The sequence below is a fragment of the Trichosurus vulpecula genome, chromosome 7, assembly GCF_011100635.1.
Source record: "Trichosurus vulpecula isolate mTriVul1 chromosome 7, mTriVul1.pri, whole genome shotgun sequence".
In the NCBI taxonomy this organism is placed as follows: Eukaryota; Metazoa; Chordata; class Mammalia; order Diprotodontia; family Phalangeridae; genus Trichosurus; species Trichosurus vulpecula.
The window spans coordinates 151,266,727-151,287,611 of record NC_050579.1 but is presented as its reverse complement, the minus strand read 5'-3'; the positions used below and the strand labels follow the sequence as shown (position 1 = coordinate 151,287,611).

The following is a 20,885-nucleotide window of genomic DNA, read 5'->3' as shown; positions in this document are numbered from 1 at the left end:
CCAAAAAGCCAATGAGGAGAAGAATGCCTTGAAAGGCAGAATTAGCCAAATGGAAAAGGAGGTCCAAAAGACCACTGAAGAAAATACTACTTTAAAAATTAGATTGGAGCAAGTGGAAGCTAGTGACTTGATGAGAAATCAGGATATTATAAAACAGAACCAGAGGAATGAAAAAATGGAAGACAATGTGAAATATCTCCTTGGAAAAACCACTGACCTGGAAAATAGATCCAGGAGAGATAATTTAAAAATAATTGGACTACCTGAAAGCCATGATCAAAAAAAGAGCCTAGATACCATCTTTCAGGAAATTATCAAGGAGAACTGCCCTGATATTCTAGAGCCACAGGGCAAAATAGAAATTGAAAGAATCCATCGATCGCCTCCTCAAATAGATCCCAAAAAGAAATCTCCTAGGAATATTGTTGCCAAATTCCAGAGCTCCCAGATCAAGGAGAAAATACTGCAAGCAGCCAGAAAGAAACAATTTGAGTATTGTGGAAACCCAATCAGAATAACCCAAGATCTGGCAGCTTCTACATTAAGAGATCGAAGGGCTTGGAATGCGATATTCCGGAGGTCAATGGAGCTAGGATTAAAACCTAGAATCACCTACTCAGCAAAACTGAGTATCATGTTCCAAGGCAAAATATGGAGTTTCAATAAAATAGAGGACTTTCAAGCTTTCTCAGTGAAAAGACCAGAACTGAATAGAAAATCTGACTTTCAAACACAAGAATCAAGAGAAGCATGAAAAGGTAATCAAGAAACGGAAATTGCAAGGGACTTACTAAAGTTGAACTGTTTTGTTTACATTCCTACATGGAAAGATGAGACCTCAGTATTAGGGTAGTTGAAGGGAATATGCATATACATATATATATATATATGTTTATGTATATATATAAGTGAATGTGTATGTATGTATGTATCTATGTGTATATGTATGTATGTGTATGTAAGTGCATATATATATATGTAAAAGAGAGAGAGCAGACACAGGGTGAGTTGAGGATGAAGGGAAGATAGCTAAAAGAAATAAAATGAAATTAAGGGATGAGAGAGTAACATACTGAGAGAGGGAGATAGGGAGAGATAGAATGGGGTGGATTATCTCGCATAAAGGTGGCAAGAGGAAGCAGTTCTATGGGAGGAGGGGAGAGGGCAGGTGAGGGGGGAATGAGTGAACCTTGCTCTCATCAGATTTGGCCTGAGGGGGAATACCATACATACTCAGTTGGGTATCTTACCCCACAGGAAAGAAGAGGGAGGAAGATAAAAAAAAAAATAAAAGGCGGGGGGATGATGGAGTGGAGGGCAGATGGGGGTGGAGGTAATCAAAACAAACACTTTGGAAAGGGGACAGGGTCAAGGGAGAAAATTCAATAAAGCGGGATGGGTTGGGAAGGAGCAAAATGTAGTTAGCCTTTCACAACATGAGTATTGTGGAAGGGTTATACATAATAATACATGTGTGGCCTAGGTTGAATTGCTCAACTTCTTAGGGAGGGTGGGTGGGAAGGGAAGAGGGAAGGGAATTTGGAACTCAAAGTTTTAAAATCAGATGTTCAAAAACAAAAAAAGTTTTTGTATGCAACTAAAAAATAAGATACACAGGCAATGGGGCGTAGAAATTTATCTTGCCCTACAAGAAAGGAAGGGAAAAGGGGATGAGAGGGGAGGGGGGTGATAGAGGGGAGGGCTGACTGGGGAACAGGGCAACCAGAATATAAGCCATCTTGGAGTGGGGGGGGAGGGCAGAAATGGGGAGAAAATTTGTAATTCAAACTGTTGTGAAAATCAATGCTGAAAACCAAATATGTTAAATAAATAAATTGCATTTAAAAAAAAAAATCTAGAATGTACTTTCCCAATCTGTAGAATTAAGAACCTCAGTAATGATCTTATAAACAGAATTGGAAAATATTTAATAACATAAAGGTATTAAATCAATAGAGTTAATAAGTAGTTTTTTTTTTTATGTGCAACTACAGAGATCCTTATGTGCAATTTAGTGACCCTCATTCCTATTTGAGTTTGAAACAAGTGGCTTAAAGCTTTCAAAATAGAGAAATAAAAGCAGAGAATGAGAGCCAATCTGAATATATCTGACCAGAAAGACTGTTACTGTATTCCTGAGAAACAAAATATACTTCTTAGAATAGGAATTATCTCAATAGATATTTCTAGCTTGCTGTGGTCTTCCTAAGTTTGCTACTTGGAAAGTTTAAAAAGTGATTCAGCTGTGAATATACAATAGAGAGTTGGCTCCTTTTCAAAATAATTGCCCTGCTTACTAGCTGCTTTTTCTTATTTAGGCCCTTTATTTTGTTGTTTTTTCACCTAAAGTCTCTATGTAAATTAAATTATAATAACATTGAAACTACAAAAATTAAAATACATGTTGCAACCAAAAAAAAAAAAAAAGACTTAACTATTACCATTAAACTTCTGACAAAATATAAGCTTTTTGAAGGCCTGCACACTCATTTTATCTCCTTATTCCTAAGAGAAAGGCAGTTATTCTGAAATGTCCCCAAGACCATAAACTGCAGAACTGCTGACCTTCATTGATAGAGAGAGCTCTTTACACCAATGAAATCATAGATGTAGACTCTTTACTCCACAACCAAAAAAAAAAAAGAAAAGAAAAGAAAAGAATCCTAGTATATGCTCTGCTACTAAAAAATGTTTTTTGAAGGAATAATTTGATTCTTCATAAATAAGTGCCAAGGAAAAGACAGAAACAAATTTGCTTAAGTAACAAAACACACTTTACCCCAAACATAATGTTGTGACCCACTTAAAGTTACCTAGTGCCATAAAAGCATTACTTTGTAGGTGACAATAATTAGGTCAAAGGATTCAGGATTCTAAGTGATGAGAGAGAAATCAATTCCAATACCTTCACTTTGCACAAAAGCAGAAACTATAACCTTGAATGGTTAATTACTCACTAACCAATTAACTTTTGGGTAACCAAAGTCACCCAGATCATAAGTATCAGGAGCTACAATTTGAATCCAGTTCTCAATTCCAAATCAAGTTTTCTTTCCACTATACTAAACTACTTTTCAATATTAAAAATGGAAGACAATTATTGGACAGCCAAAATTTATAGTATACATTTTGTAGTATAATAGTAAATGGCAACTGGTCTTTATAGACAATTGACAGCATAAGAGAGGTATAAGGGACAGCTAAAACTACCAATCAGTGCAATGTTCTGAATGTGCAGAAACTTATTAAAAACAAAAACACCATCTTTTTCCTTAGACAATTAACTTGATTCTCCTTTCTTGTTAATAAAGCTATGAATGACAATATATTTCTATGATATTTAAACACACAAAACTATTAAGATTCAAATTGGATACCAAGGTAGGGCTGCATATGGGAATTAGCTGAAAGACTCTATATTAAACAGATTTAGTAAAATACCTATACTCACCCCATCCACGGAAACAAGAAAAATTCAAGTATTACTTATTTCATAAAAATGATGAAAATGAAAAACAATTAATTACAACCATTTTAATTCAACTAACAATATCTTATGGCTACATCAGTTATGCAGTGGTTCACAAAGACAAATACCTCTTACAATTGTAAATGCTTAATAAGATTTTGTTGAGGAAAATTAAAATACAAGCCTAGGCCACAGTAAACTCTAAGCATATTGTGTATAATGCACAGAAATTAACAAGGTACATGCATTAATTAGCTCACATATGAACTCTACAATTCCCCATGAGGAAAATTAAAATGCTTAACAGTCTTACCCTCAAGTCTCCTGTGCCAGGAAAGTATTCACCATATTTGTGGAATGATACAGTCATTACACGGTCTGTTGTGTAAAATGCTTCCTCAACACCATCACCATGATGGATATCAATATCAATGTACAGAACTCTCTGATGGTACCTACAAAAAGATTTATAGGAAATAAATATTTACAGGAAAATAAATGCAGAAAATATTAGTCCTTAAACTAAATTAATTTTAAACATATTTGTTAAGAAAGAAGGAATTTGCCAAATTCACAAAACTACTAAAAGCTATTTATAAAAAAAAAAAAATTAGTATTCAATTCAATGAATATTTTTAGTATTTAGAGTGGTAATTTTTTCTTCTCACACTCTTGATGCTATTTCTTTAATCTCTCTGTGTAAAACTCAGGCAAAGAGTACTAGTCTTCTACACCTTTCTGTTTTCTGTTTTAATATAACACCTGCTAGTGTTTCCAACAATTGTAAGAAAAGACTTTCCGATCATAAAACACAATTACAGCAAATCTAAGAAGTGGTGAGGAGAAATCCTGGATGCTATTAGCTGCCCTATCCCCTCTAACCCATTAAGGATGAAGCCAAAGATGAAGAAACTCTAAAACCATACAGAAAATGGCAACAACAAAAAGAAAACATCAGGTCCTGATTATGGCCTATCAAGTAAGGAGAAACACCTCAAAACTTGTTGGTCATTCAATATAATTATTTACTGATTACTTGGTGAAAGGCTATTGCCTTCTCACCTTTCTTAAGTCTTCAAAGAGTCCTTTAATGCTCCCAATGGTAGCTGGGAATTCCTTACCTTCTAATAATTAAAAATCATAATCAGACATTAATTAATTTTGAGTTTTGCACATTTAACATGGTCTTCTCTTCCAAAAATTGTCAAGAATAAGCTCTCTTAATGTTGGATTAAACGGATGCAAGTCAAGACTCAAGAAGAATAAAATAATTTTAAAATTATCTTTTGCTAATGGAGAGGGGATTATCTTCACTAATATGTGGAATTTTCAATATAATTACAATATCAAAAAAGTAACCATTAATATTAGAATGAACTTACTTTAGCAATTCTAAGATGGCAAGGACAATATCATTAACATAACAGAAACCTGATGCCTCTGATTTCTTTGCATGATGAAGACCTCCAGCCCAATTAACAGCCATGTCAGTCTGCTGTCTGTTTAATTTTACTGCCCCAGCTGAGAAAGAGAAATTAAAAAAGGGAAAATACTGTTAGTTCTAACAATGAATAAAATAAGAAAGACTTCAGCATAATTTTTCATTACATAAAACATGAGGAATTTTCAGCTCTTGATTTTCAAGTCAAGAAGTATTTTAGTGTCTACCAGGTGTTTTAAAAATGGGAAAACTTAAATTTTAAAACCATTTGTGGATATAGGATTAAATCAAGATTACTCACCAACAGAGCCACCAGTTGAGAGCTGGCAGAACTCAAAAAGCCCATCAAACACAGGACAATCTTCTCCAACGTTAACTGTGAAAGAAGTACCAAGTCTAATTTAACCGAATGTATTAATACAAAAAAAAAAATTAAAGACAACAAATATTAAGCATCTTGTATGTATAAAGGACTAAAGCTAGTCACTACCATGAAGGAACTTAGGAGTTAGTGTATGCTAGGTGCACAAATGCATAAAAAATATAAAGTGTTGTAAGATTCCAAAGAAAAGAGATAATTTTTGTCTAGAGATTTGCCTCAGGGAAGAGTTCTTATAGGAGCAGTATTTCAACAGCCAGAAGTAGGGGAAGGAAAGTTTTCAAATAGTACAGTTTGAGAGAGAGGAGTGTGAGAGACTGGAAAGGTAGATTACAGCCAAGTTGTGGTGGGCCTTGAACATCCAGCTTAGAAGTCAAAGCTTCATTCAGGAAGCAATGAAGAGATTTCAGAGAAATAAAATAATGCAATAAAATGTGTACATGGAAGTATTTTATGTGACAGAATAAAGGAAACATTGGTAGCCAGAAAAAAGAAGAGAACAGATATTTTAATAGACTAAATGAGAGGTAATGATATATTACTTCATAGCACTAGACAAAAATATCAAAATTTATTTTTCAAGAGAAACACTGAAAAAAAGCAGGAATGGAGGCTTAGGATTAACAGATCTAACTCAAACCATATTATAACAACAACCATAAAAAATGATCTGGTAATGGTTATTTCATATACAGACACACACATAAACACAATGGAGGAGAATAGCTAAATAATACTCCTAAACAAATGAACACATTAACCCAGTATTTAATAAATCCAAGAATACTAAGGAGTGGATTCCTCATTCAAGAAGCAATGCTCAGAAAACTGGAAAGCAGTCTGATGAAACACAGATTAAGGGCAACATCTTATGCCATCTACCATAATAAACCCAAATGGACAAGGGATCTAAATAAAAAGCTAAACCATTTTAAAAATAGTAAAGAATGAAAAGGAAAGGGAAAAACTCATAACTAGACACAAACTAGAAGAGATCACATATGACAAAATAGAAAATCAAGATGATGTAAAATTGGAATAATGCACTAATGAAATCTGTTCAGCTATAATAAGTTATGGAGTAGGAAAAAAAAATTCCTTTGCATTAAATAACTGACAAATATCTGACATCCAAAATACATAAGGAGCTGACACAAATCTATAAAACAAAGAAACATTCCACAACAAACGTTCAAAGAATATGAAGTTTTCAAAAGAAGAAATATAAGCTATCCACAACCACTTGAAAAAATGTTCAGACATCACTAATAATCAGAGAAATGAAAATTACAACAAAGCTAAGATAGAAATCATACCCTTCAAACTAGCAAAAAGTCTAAAAGATGGGAAAACATTGTTGGAAAAGCTACAGGGAATACAAGTAGCACTAAATCACTGTAGGTTCGAGCACACAAGTTGGTAACTGTTTAATATCTCATTTGACCCTCACAACACCCCTGTGGGGCAGGTGCTGTTATTATCTTGACTTTTTTTTGTTTGTTTTCACCATTGAAGGGTCAGGACAGTCAGTTTCAAGTTCACGCTAATTTGTTAGTATTCAAAAGCCCAACTACATATGCTAGTTTCCCATTAAAAGTTGGTTATATCAATCTCTACATCCAATGGATAAAAGCTAATAACTCAATTTTGAAATCCTGGCATTTTCCAGTTACATTACTTTTACAGTCCTAAGTCAATCCTTTGTTAATTAGGACAAAAACTATCATAGCATAATTAAGCCACATGAAATGTCATTTTAATCATTTCCAAGTGACTACAGACTATCATTACTTCACTTCAGTCATAGAAAGGAACTTTTAACATCCGAGTTCAGTTTCCCTATCTATAAAACGGGGAGACTAAAACTTATCTATATTACAGGGTTGCTATTAGGCTCAAATGAAATACTGTATATAAACTGCTTGGCAAACTTTAAAGTGCTATATAAATGTTAGCTGTCATTGTTACTATCATTGCCATTAAGCAGTATTGAAAATTAACTGAAGTAAAAAAAAAATTGCTCTATCTAGGTACTTCTTTCCATAAATGTCAATATCTTAATATGCACTGATAAAATACATTTGGAGTAAGGATGACGAATAAGAGTAATGTTAATCCTATTGCACTTATAAGTAACCATTTACGATAAGCCTTATATAACTTCATAGATAAAGTCTCTATATAAACAGAGGAATTTTATGAAACAGTATTAACATCTACTTTTAATTTCCAAACTCACATCTTTGCATCTGTTTGCTATACTCAGACATGTTATCTGGCCTTATTGAGCGCAGAAATTTGATGTATTCATCACTGTGATACTTGGTCATTTCTTCAGCTGTAGCTTTGTGGGGCCTCTGTAGGAAAAAAAATTAGAATTTTAGGATTATATCTAATTATTTTAAAATAAATTCACTGACAAAGGATGCTTAAACGTTCCCATTTGTTGCCATCACTGGAAAAAAACTATGAAAAAATAAATTACCCTATTTCAGAAAAACCAGTCCAAAATATCATTCCCAGCTCCAAGCTTTTACCATGCTGTCTCTTTCCCTGGAATGCCTTTCTCTTCTGTCTATCTAGAATCCCACTCCATCCTCACGCTGGGAATGGAGACCTTGCTCTGGCCTTAATGCCTCCCTCTTTCTCAGGTGTCTTTCAGAGTGGGTAGGTTTATAAGGAACCTCAAAGCATTCAATTTTGTGTCAGATGATAAGAGGAGTGGGGAAGGAGAAAACTGCCCTCGAAACATAGCACCCTAGATGCTAGTGAGTAATTACAATGAAAGAATAGGATCTGAGACACTCACAAAGTCAAAGGAGACAAAATCCAAGAAAGGAGCAAGTAGTAATAAAACCATTAATCAACAAACATTTATTACATTTCTACAGTACACCAGGCAATGTGCTACGTGCTGCAGTTGCAAAGACAAAAGCAGAACTGCTATAAAATGATAACCTCAAATGTATACACACAAAAGTTCAAAGTTTAAGTAATAAGTAAGAGGAAGTAGATGTCCTAAAGCAAGAAGGTAATAAACTTGAACCTCATGGGCATCACTGAAATTTGGTGAGATAAAACCCATGAATGGAATGTACTCTGGATGGATTATGCCTTAATAAAAATTTATGGTATAATTATTTAAAAGGAGAAGAAAGGAGATAATGGCAGTATTGTATACTAAGATAATTATACTTTTGTGAGGAAATATACAAATCTGGAACCAGGGTGGGGAAAGCATGGTGGAGTGCATTTAGCTGACTATCAATGGATTGAGAAACAGAAGTAATTTTATCATTGCAGAATACTACAGAACACCTGGATAGAAAGAGGTAATAGATGGGAAGTTCAACAAAATAGAAAATAAGCCTGATATAAAAGACATAATACAATGGTAATAGAAGACTTAAATTATGCAGACACTTGCTAGAACTCTTTGTGCCAAAAAGCACAGCTAGTAATTTTGTGACATGCCTTAACTATGATTTTGTCATTCAAAAAGTAGAGGAAACAAGAAGGGGAAATTCAATTCTGGAGACGATTGAACAGAGGAACTGGGTGTTAGAGTAGAATTGATGGGAACCCTTGGGCGGATGTGACTACTTCCTCTAAGTAGTATATGTAACACAGGTGAGCAAAGCTAGGCATAGTCTGGCATGCAACCTTATATGCTGGGAGGGCAGATTTCAAAGGGTTAAGGGCTTTGAAGAATAGGCTCCAACTCCTATGGACTAAAATTCTACAAGGGAAGTCAGCTCAGGAGGGTCAAGATCCACTCAAAAAATGAAATTCCTGAAAATAAAACAAAGGGAAACAATCCTAATGGGAAGGAAAAATAGGAGCTATGAAGAGAACGATGCAGAAGAAAATGGAACTCCCCAACCACATGACAAGTTATAAAAAGGTATGTCCAGAAGATCACAGCAAAGCCATTTAATTGAAGGTAACATTAATGTAGCAGAGTCCAATGACAACAGAGAAAGGGCAGAGATGCTCAATTCTTTTCCATGTCTGTTTTCTCTATTAAAGAAGTGATCTCTACAATAGAAATACTTGAACAAAAATGGCTAATGGGAAGCTGATGCCCAAGGTAAAAGGACATCCGTTAAGTACCATGGCTAAATCCAAGTTACTTGGCTCAGGTGAACTAACTTCATGCTCTGGCACTAAAAAACTAGAAGGTAGGATGGCTGAGCCACTGTCAGTATCTGAAAGAAAGAAAGGCTGGAGGACCTGAAAAGACTGCAGAAGAGTAATGTTCTGATTTTCAAAAGAGAATGGTTTATACACTATAAACCAGAAAGCTTACCTTTGATTCCTAGAAAAAATTCTAGAACAGAGCATTAAAGAGATGATTGGTAGCCATCTAGGAAATGAAATGGTTTTGACTAAGACCCAGCATAGCATCATCCAGAATGGGTCACGCGAAAATAGCTGCATTTGCTTTTCTGAGAGAATTATTCAATTGGTAGGGCAGGGGATATCATAGAGTTTACATAGATTTTAGTAAACCACTTGATAAAGCAGCTCATCCTATTCTTCTATGCACTAGAGGGTAACACAATTAGATTCAGAATCAGCTGAATGGTTGGATTCATAGAGCAATCATTAATGTATTAGTCAACCTGGAAATCTCTAGTCAAGTGTCTCAGGGATCTGTGCTTAGCCTTGTCCTAATTAATATTTTTATCCGTGTCTTGGGATAAAAATTTAGATGATATCTTATCAAATTTGCAAATGACACAAAGATGAAGAATAGCTAACAATGAATGACATTCAGTATCTCAAAAAAACCAAAGCCTCTTGATTGGCTGGATAGAGCATTAGCCTGAATCTAAAACGATGAAATTCAATAGAGATGTAAAGTTTTACATTTAGATTCAAGAAATCAACTTCACAGACACAAAACGGGGGAAGCACGGCTTAGCGAAGTGGGATATGGCAATCACAAAAGCTAATGCAATCTTCGGCCACATTAAGAAGGGCAGACATTCCAGGAAGGAAATGATGGTTCCTTTATACTCTTCCCTGGTCAAACACACTTGATAAAACAGAGTGTGTCCAAAGTTGGTCAGTGAGAATAGTAAACTGGGTTAGTTGTCATAAGAGCATCACTTAAAGGAAATGGGGACATTTAACTTTAAGTGAGGACTGAGGGAGAACATAATATTAATGTCTTCAAGCATTTGAAGAGCTGTCAAATGATATAAGGATTGGACTTGCTTCATTTGGCTCCAGCGGGTAGAATCAGAAATAAAGAAGAGGTTTGTAAAAAAAGACAAATTTAAGCTTAATATTAGAAAAAATTTCTAACAGACCTATCCAAAAAGTAGAATATGGTGGGTATCCTCTCAGTGGAGGTCCTCAAGCAGAGGACAGATGATTAGCAGTTCGATATATTGTAGTGGGGATTCATTTTCAGGTACACACTGGACTAGATGGCTGGTGAGGTCCCTTCCAACTTTACTAGTCTGTGTGGGTTCTGACATAGTAACATCAGAGTGGAAAAGAAAAGATTGTTTAAGGATTTAAGGTCATGTGGCACAGTGGAACATTAAAATTGGGGCCTGGAAGCCAGTCACTCAGTACCACCAATTAACTTGGGCACATCACTTTCTTTCTCTGAACCTTAATTTACTAACCTGTAAAAAACCAAAGGCCTAGGTAGAGAAGTGATGGACCTTCTAACTCAAATTCTGTGGTTCTAGCTTGTCTTCTTAATTAGACAATATGCTGCAGCAGAGCAGGGACTCACTTCTTTTGTGTTTTCCTCAGCGTTCTGTACAAGGATATGCACAGAAGCTAGGGCTTGACAAACATGCTTGATGGGTTTTTGGATATTTTTTATTCCTTCCTATTGTTACATTTTATTAAGTAATTGAGTTAATGGATTGCTATTTAAATATGATTCTTTAAATATGAGGGGATAGACTATTTAAGGCCCAGGGGTTCCAAGAAGGCTAAGGATAGAGGAGAAAAAAAAATACTGATGATATTTTTCTCTCATTTACCACTGTTGACTCATTTGGTCAAAACTGTGCTCATTTCAAAGTAGCAGCTCAATTAAATTTTCAATCATGAATGTTCTTGTGGAAAGGTGATACTTACATATATTTCCATTTTTCTGTATAAGCCATAATTTAGCAGCAGGTTATGGGTCATGCGAATCCTATGAGGTTTCATAGGATGACCCTGTCCATAATAATAATTTCCAATATCACCTGAAATAAGAAGAAATAAGTACAATCAACAATACCAATAAGAACTTATAGTTTACATGCAAACATTTTAAAGGATATCACTATATAGGCCTATCCCTACATAATGATGTCCTGGTTTACATCATTTTACAGCATTATCATCAATTAAACAAGCCACACTGAGTTTGGAGACAACCACAGAGGAGTGGCAAGTGCCCTAGGTTGTCTCAACTCTTTTAGTGATTCACTGTGTGACACCAATACTGGGCTCTAAAATGTGTGTATATAACATGATAGTATTATATTAATCTCTTAAGTCCCTTCTAGTTTGAAAAAAACCTAAGACTTTCATGAAAGTTATCATTATCAAGTCACTGGAAAATAAACATTTTGAATTCAACAGTTTATAGATGACGGTGGTGGTTTCAGGCTATGCTAGGACAACAATTTTCACTACCAAGATCAAATATCTTAAATATTAATATCTTACTTATTTAGATAACTAAACTAGTTATCTTAACACTTTGTGGAGATTTTCCTGATAACAAAAATTCACTTAGTTACTTTAACAAAGCAAATATGTATTTTTCAATTTTCAGCCAGGTGAACAAGAGAAACTTAAATATATTAAAAATTATTCTTGCTCTTTATGTTCTTGGTAAATCTGACAGGGAAAGATTGACATGCTTTTCTGATTTTTCAGCTTTCTTAATTTAAGATGAATAAATACACAGGAAGAAATTGTTCCTACTGCTATGTTAAAAGGAATATCTGATAAATTTTTTTAAAAAACATGAAAAATAAACAATTTTTAAAAAATATGTCTCTGGTAAATCCAGATGCTCAATGTGACTGCAACCAGTCACACATATATGTATGAATTTTAAAAATCTTACCAGGGGAAAGGTGGCAGAGTCAAGATGGCAGAGTGAGAGTTAGTATTTTTTGCACAGCTCACTCCATACACATCTCCTCTACAACAAGCTAGAAAATGTGCCAAACTGATTGGGAAAGCCAAGAAAAAGCAACAGTGAGTCATTTTTCCAGTCCAGAGAAGCTTAGAAAGATAGACAGAGAGGTCTGTGGACACTGGGTTGGGCTGGCCAGGAACAGCAAGGGAGGCAGCAGCAACAGTAGTGGGGAGCATTCTAATGCCCAAGGATTGCAAAGGGGCAGAGACTGAACACTAGTGCTGGAAGCACAGGGGCAGAAGGAAATCCCAGGGATCCCTTAACAAGTGTTAGGAACAGGTGCTAGCTGGCAGCTCTGTCACCCATTACCCAGGTTCAGGTTACAGTTCCAGGGCAGAGAGGAATAGTTGTGAACAAGAGAGGCTCTCACTGTATAAAGGGCAAGAAACAAGTTCCAGAACCATAACTGTGTGACTCTGAGCTCAAGAGCAGAGAGGGGAACCCAACTCTAGCTTTTAGTCCTCCATCAAAGCCTGCAGTAGAAAAACCTGGGTAAGAAACCCAGACCAAAACGGAGCCAGCAATTCAGTTGTTCTGAACCTGCAGAAGCTTCTAGTGAGCTAACAATGACTGAGTCCAGCAGCAGTCTACTGAAACTCAACTACACATAAGCCAACAGACCTAAACCTGGGTCAGGAACTTGCAGAACTCAGGCCAGGAGGGCAGTAAACACACTTCTCTCCAGATCACATCACCTTTGAACCACCAAAACCTTGCAGGCCCCTAGGCTGAGTTGTGAAAACAGCAGAAGAACATAAAAAAACAAAAGCTCAAGCCAGACATCCCCCTAGAAGTGAACAGAGCCCAACACTAATATAAAGTCTGAAGTCAAAAATGAGCAAACAAAAAAAGAGATGGGCAACCATAAAGAGCTACCATGGTGACAGGGAAGCTCAAGGGACACAAACACAGGAGAAGACAATGACCTGAAAATATCTACAAGCAGAGCCTCAAAGAAAAATGCAGATTAGATATAAGCCCAACAAGAATTCTTAGAAGAGGTTTCTTGTTTTTTTTTTTAAAGATGTTTTAAAAGAGTAAAATAAATACATACATAAATACATAAAATACTAGCAAGGAGATTGCAGCAAAAATATCACAAAGATCATATACTATGACCAGGATGAATCTAAACAACCACATTAATAACATAAACAAAAATCCTATTATTATTTCAAACATAAGACTAACAGGAGCTTTCTTAAATGATATGTGGCACCTGTCTAAAATCAAGAGCAAGCATTACTGGTCAAGGGCCTTTCCAAGACAAGCAGGGTTGTGAAGCAAGGATTACATCACCACTACTTTTCAGTATTATATTAGAAAAGCTAGCTATAGCAGTAAGACAATAAAAAGAAATTAAATAAGTGTAGCCACTGAGGAAACAAAACTATCACTCTTGGCAGATGATATGATGGCTTACCTAGGAAACCCTAAAATCAACTAAAAAGCTAACTGAAGCAATTAACAACTTCAGCAAAGTTGCAGGAGATAAAATAACTCCACATAAATCACCGGCATTTGTGTACCACTGTACCAACAAAATCCAGCAGAGACAGAAAAATTCCCTTTAAAATAACTGTTTAACCGCATAAAATACTTGGGAGTCTACTTCTCAACACACACACTGGAACTAAATAAACACCATTACAAAACACTTTTCACACAAATAAAGACAGACACAAATAACTGGAGAAATATGAAGTGCTTATGAGTAGGCTGAGCCAATATAATAAAATGACAATACTATCTAATTGAATTTGCTTATTAAGTGCCACACCAATAATTAAACCACCAAAGAATTACTTTATAGAGCTAGAAGCAAAATAACAAAACTCACCTAGAGAAACAGAAGATCAAGAACATCAAAGGAATTAATTTTAAAAAACTGGAAGAAAGAGGGCCTTGTAGTACAGGAATTCAAATTAACTACAAAGCTATAATCATCACAACAATTTGGTACTGAATAAGAAATAGAGAGGCTGATCAATGGAACAGATTAGGCATGTCAGATATTAAATGAACACAGTAACCTAATGATTGATAAACCCAAAGATCCCAGGGCAAGAAATCACCGCCTGACAAAACCTATAAGAAAACTGTAAAGTAGTCTGATAGAAACAAGGCACTGACCAACATCTCACATTTTATACCAAAATAAGCTCAAAATGAGCACAAGATTTAGACACAGAGGATAATATCATAAGTAAATTACAGAAGCAAGGAAGAAATTACATATCAGACTAATGAACAGGGGGAGGGTTTATGTCCAAACAAGGGATAATGAGGTTCATGGAAGATAAAATAAAAAATCTTGATTAATAAGAAATTTAAGATTTTGCACAAACAAAACCAAAGTAGCTAAAATGAGAAGAAAAGCAACGGGGAGGGGAAGACAGTTTGGTGGTAGTATCTTTGTAGCAAGTTTTTCTGATAAAGATCTTATTTTTAAAATATATAGGGAACTGGGTCAAATTTGTAAGAATAAGAGTCACCCCTCAATTGATAAATGGACAAGGGATATGAATAGGCAGGGGAAGTAATATAAGCTAGCAACTGCCAAATGAGAAAAAGGCTCTAAATCATTAATAGAGAGGTACAAATTAAAATGACTCAGGTACCATTTCATACCCATCAGATTGGATAAGACAACAAAAAAAAGAAAATGAGAAATGCTGAAGGGGATGTAGAACAGAAACACTAATGCACTGTTAGTGAAACTGAGAAGTAGTACAATCATTTTAAAAAACAATTTGGAACTATGCCCAAGAAGCTATTAAGTAGTGTATTAACTTCAGATGTAGTGATACTGCTACTAGGATTATACCCAAAAGAGATTTCCATTCCCCCTTCCTTCCTCCCCCACTAAAAGAAGAAAAAACTCATACGCACAAACAATATTTACAGCGGCTCTTCTTGCGGTGACAACGAATTAGAAACTGAGGCAATGCCCATCATCAATTAGGGAATGGCTGAACAAGTTATGTGGTATATGAATGTTATAGAATACTACAGTGCTCTAAGCAATAATGAAGGGAACGGTGTAAGAAAAACCTGGGAAGACCTGCAGAAACTTAGGCAAAATGAAGTGAGCAGAATCAGGAAAACAATCTAGACAGTCACATCAATAATGTAAAGAAAATCAACTGTGACAGACTTAGTAACTCTAATCAATACAATGACCCGCCACAATCTGATATGATTCATGATGAAACATGCTACACTTGAATAATTCATCTATAGTCCTGATTATTACCGAAGGATACTGCTTAATGTCCACATCTCTGTCAAGTGGATGAGGGTGTCTAGGAACCAGAAAACAGGTCCGTTCATACGTTATATGAGGTCTGTATCTCAAAGAGATCCAAGAAAAAGAAAAATTATCTATACATACAAAAAAATTTATAGCAGCTCTTTTTTGTGGTGGCTAAAGAACTAGAAATTAAAAGGACATTTATCAATTGTGGAATGGCTAAAAATATTGTGGCTTATCACTGTGACTGGAAACTACCGTGCTGTAAGAATTGACTAGAGGGATGGTTTAGAAAAACCTGGGAAGACCTACATGAACTGATGCAAACTGAAGTGAGCAGAACCAGGATATCATTGTACACAGTTAACAGCAATATTGTAATAATGATTGACTGTGAAAGACTTGTTGTTTAGTTGTGTCCCACCCCTCTTCATGACCCCATTTGGGGTTTTTCTGGCAAAGCTATTGGAGTGGCTTGCCATTTCCTTCTCCAGCTCATTTTACAGATGAGGAAACTGAGACAAACAGGGTTAACAGACTTGCCCAGGGTCACAAGACTAATAAGTATCTGATGCCAAATTTGAGTTCAGGTCTTCCTGACTGTAGGCCTGGAGCTCTATCCGCTGCACCACCTAGCTGCTTTATGCTACTCTGATCAATAGGATGATCCAAGACAATCTGGAAGGACTAAGGATGAAAACTGCTATCTACCTCCAGAGACAGTACTGATGAACTATGAGTGCATATTGAAGTATAACTTTTTAAAAATGTTTCTTGCCTTTTTTTGTGACATGGCTTGTTTTGCCTGATTTCACATGTGTAATGGGTATCATATTGCTTACCTTCTCAGTGTGCAGGGGAGAGAGATTCTCCCTCCAGAGAATTTGGAACTCAAAATTTTTTAAATGTTAAAAATAAAAAATAAATGAAATTTTTTAAAAGTACATATTGTCTCAAATATTCATGCTCATTCTTGTGATGATCTATTTGAGATTAAATCAAAGTTGACATATTTTTACATTGTTAAATTTTTTAACCAAAAAAAGCCTATTTTTAAACATCAGTCATTTTTATCTACTATATTACATTTTACAAATTCAGGTTATTCAAAATTTCTGTAATGAATGGCAACAATAAGTAATACGATTGTAGTTCATTTAACTTTTCCAATTCAGTGAGAAACTTAACATTCCATAAGCTATTTTTGTGCATCTTTTAAGCATACATTCTTTGCTTCTTATACTCTCATACCAGAGCTGCTATTATTGAATATCTTTTCTTTTGTTTGGGACTTGTATTTTCATTGGTTTGGGGGCTCCTGGTATAAGAAAACACCTTCTACTAATGCAAATCAATGACCATTTTGCATCTTACAGGCTCAGAGACTTTGGGTGACCTGCCCAGGTCATGGCTCTGCTATCTGTTTCAATTTTTGTCAGTAGCCTTACATGCAGTCTTTCTGATTCCAAGGCTGTCATGCTGCCTTTGTATTTTAATTTCTTAACATATCATGTACATTTCATAGAAAGTAGTTTTAATAGTTTTAGAAATACTACCTTTATTTTGTTTAGTAGCGTCTGGGCTACCTATTTCTTTCAAATTATTAAGTAAATGGATGAAAAGATACTTCTTAATGTGAAACGAAGAAATTATACAAATGAACTGCTTATGATTTTGTTACATGATAGGTATGTGATCTTGTTACAAGTTGCTCAACTATTCTCAATGGATTGAAGTTTTATGGTTCAATAGTATAGTTAGCTATTGAACGCTTCTTGAGAGACATCTATCCACCTTCAACATAGAAAAGCCTTTTGAAATGTCTTAGTTATAAAATATTTTCATGAAAATTCTGGTAAAAAAGATTTTTTTTGTTTCTCTACCATGGTCATCAAAATAGTTACTTGAAGACAACTATCCATTTTTTAAATTGCAGGGATATTTCCAAAATTAATAATAAACATTTATATAGCATCTTAAGATTTGCAAAGTCATTAACACATTATTTGATATTAAGTATTCATGGTTAACTAAAACTTCAAGCTTCAGCCAACTTTTGAGATAAAGCACCTTGAGTATGTTAATACTTGTTTTTTTATTTTTCTAGCTTTGAAATTCTCTTCTGAAAATGATGAAAATAGGCATTTTGGTACTGTTTGGATTAAAGACTAGCAACTTCTATTTTCCAGGTGCCATCAACAGGGACTGGCAAGCCTCTAATTTACTGTTATGAAAGCAAAGGTATCTTCTATGAAAACAAAAGGGTAATAGTACTCCATTCACTGCTGTATTAGCCACAATTCAAAAATTATCTAGAGATCTGTTATGATTGTACTTTAAGCAGCAAAGTGGTATTTAGAAAGGCAAATATTCAGTGAATCCTGAAATGTCAGTTCAATCAAACAGTAACCTCATTCTATAAGCAAAGGGGATACAGTTGGAATGCTATCAAACAATGTATCCTAATTGTCAGAGAGCAACAAGTTAGAGTTAACCTCACTATCAAACTGGTTCCAAATATGAATATTTAGAGAATGGGTAAAGAACTTCCAGGGCTCAGTGATACATGATCTCTAAGTTTCCATTCAGTGTCCTGCTGCTGGACTTGGATGACTCAGGAAGAGAGTGAGGCTGACAAATCTGCATAACTCTACTTCACTTCACTTAAATCCAATTCACTCACAAGCCAAGGAAGACATCATCTTGGTCCACTTCGAAATGAAAGACCAACAACGGTTTTGAAATGTTATGATTACATATTAATAATCCTTGTATTTTCCCATTTCCATGACCTCTACTATTAACACCTGAGGTCCACGACAACTGAAATATACAATAATAAAACATCTACAAACACTAATTTAAGATATTTCCTCAATTCCCTACTCAACAAATATTTATTATGCAAACATTATGTACAAGTAACACACTGAATAGAGGACTTAATTTTCCATTAAAAGAAAACATCACAAGAATATTAGTGATCAAATTATAGAGGGATTCCCTCATGAAGCTGTCACCTTCCACTTAAAACTGCCTAAAAGATTTAAAAGGTTAAGGATGCAAAAGGAACAAGTAGGAAAGACTATACCGTTCTTAATCTTTCAAAAACCACTTTTCCTCCCCTCAGTGGTATGACAATTTAGATTGCTTTTTGAGGAGAACAAAGAGAAAAGTAGTTAAGGTATCTGAGAGTGGGGAGAGGAGACAAAGATATCTCAAAATTCTACTGCCTTGCTAGATTAACTTAAAATTTTGAAATACTATGAAGTCCCCTCTCCTGTCACCTTCCCATCCTCTGAAAATTAGTTAGGAAACAAGAACTCAAGTAACAGAAAAAAATCTCCCTCAAAATTAGCATTGTGCAAGAACTATAACCACAGGCTATAAGTTAGGATGTTAGAGCCCACCTAATCTAACTCAGAAAAAATCACCTAAACAAGACTTCTGACAAATGGTTTTCTAGTAGACCATGCTTAAAAATGTTCTCCATAATCAGATATATTTAACTGCTGAGAAAGAATGCAAAGCACTATAAAAATACAAAATATTTAGTATTTATCAGTTAGAAGGGACCTTAGAGGTTATATAGTCAAGCCAGTGCCTGAGTAAGACTCCTCACAATAAAACTGCCAACAAGTGTTTGATTGCACAGCCCCATCAGTCCGTATGCTTCATCACTTTTTGAAAGTTTCTCCTTACATAACGTTGCTAAAAATGCCTTTTGGCAACTCCCACATATTGGTTCTGCCCTCTAGAAAAAACTTTTATTCTTATAAGATACGCAAAACAGTTCAATTTTGAGTGTTCAGAAAAGTGATTTGCCTTTTCTGTTATTTGGCTTTCCACATCATGTCAAAATGATGTCTAAATGTTTGGAGCTATTTAACTGGATCCTAAATCAATGAATTCTCTTCCACCTAAGTTCTCCTAGATGCCCCATGGTGGATTACAGGTGACCCTGGATTCTTAAAGGTTATATCACAGTAACTGTTCATGCCTTGGTCCAAGGTAGCAGTTGCCAAGCATGAGCCTAATTCAGAGTCAGGACCACATAGTTGGTCATCAATTGTTGTTTTAACCACAGCAACTCGTAACAATCCCCCCCACCCCTTAGGTGTAAAAGGTTATGATTTATATTAATTAGTGATATAACGGAACTTTCAGAGTTTTACCTGGATCCTCATGAAAGTAATATATAATAAAAATAATTTAAAATCCATCATAAATAAATTTAACCATGGCACATATCCCTATAACTGCTTTACCATGGATTTAGAAGCCTTGAATATCCATGAGAGCACATCAACAAATATTTATTAAACACTTATTAACTACAAGGATTTATTAAATACCAAGCTTAAGTATCTGAGATACAAAGAAAAGCAAAAATGGTACCTGACTTCAGGGAACTCACCATCTAAAGGGAAAACATACCAACAGCTATATACATATAAAATAAATACAGGATAAATTTGAGGTGACATGGTCAGACTTGTTTTAGTAAGATCACTTTGACAGATGAGTAGAGAATAAAACACAATGAGGAGACACCTGAGGCAGGAAGAAAGCTAATGCAATAGGGTCCAAGTTATGAGACGATGAGGGCCTGGACTAGGGTGGTGGCAGTATCAAAGCAGAGAAAAAGACATAGATGGGAAAACAGAATCAATAGATGTGGCAACAGAGTGGATATGGGTGTATATGCACGTGCATGTGCATGTGTGAGAGGCAGGGGAAGAAACAAAAAGCTAAAATGAGAACAAGTCAAGGATGACATCTATGTTTTGAGCCTGTGTGACTGGTGGCACCCTCAGTGGTAATATGGAAGATAAGAAAGTATAAAGGGGGTAAAATTCAGGGAGAAAGACTGGGCATGTTGTGTTTAAGAAGTCTATGGGACATTCAGTTTGAGTTGTCCAATTGGTAACTAGCGATGTGAGAATGGAGGTCAAATGAGAGGTTAGTGCTGGATAAATAGATTTGAGGATCATCAGCATAAAGAGAAACATCAGATCCATAAGAGTTGATGAGACTGGCAAGAGAAGTAGAGGGAGAAAAGACCGAAGGTCCAGGAAAGTGCTTTGGGAAATAGAATACTGCCGTGTACACTAGACTGTTCACTTGATGCTTTACACCATATTCATCCCAATACAGGTCATGTTTCTCACC

General features: G+C 35.3%; 1 protein-coding gene across 1 annotated transcript in view; it reads right to left on the bottom strand.

The window, feature by feature from the left end:
* Positions 1-20,885, bottom strand: part of HDAC2 (histone deacetylase 2) — a 56,771-nt gene that overhangs the window by 28,815 nt on the left and 7,071 nt on the right. The window contains exons 2-6 of the mRNA XM_036767760.1: positions 11,398-11,510; positions 7,529-7,646; positions 5,212-5,286; positions 4,852-4,990; positions 3,783-3,924 (exon numbers count right to left, since the gene is read on the bottom strand). Coding sequence (XP_036623655.1) covers positions 3,783-3,924; positions 4,852-4,990; positions 5,212-5,286; positions 7,529-7,646; positions 11,398-11,510 — 587 coding nt within the window. The remainder of the gene's footprint in view (positions 1-3,782; positions 3,925-4,851; positions 4,991-5,211; positions 5,287-7,528; positions 7,647-11,397; positions 11,511-20,885) is intronic.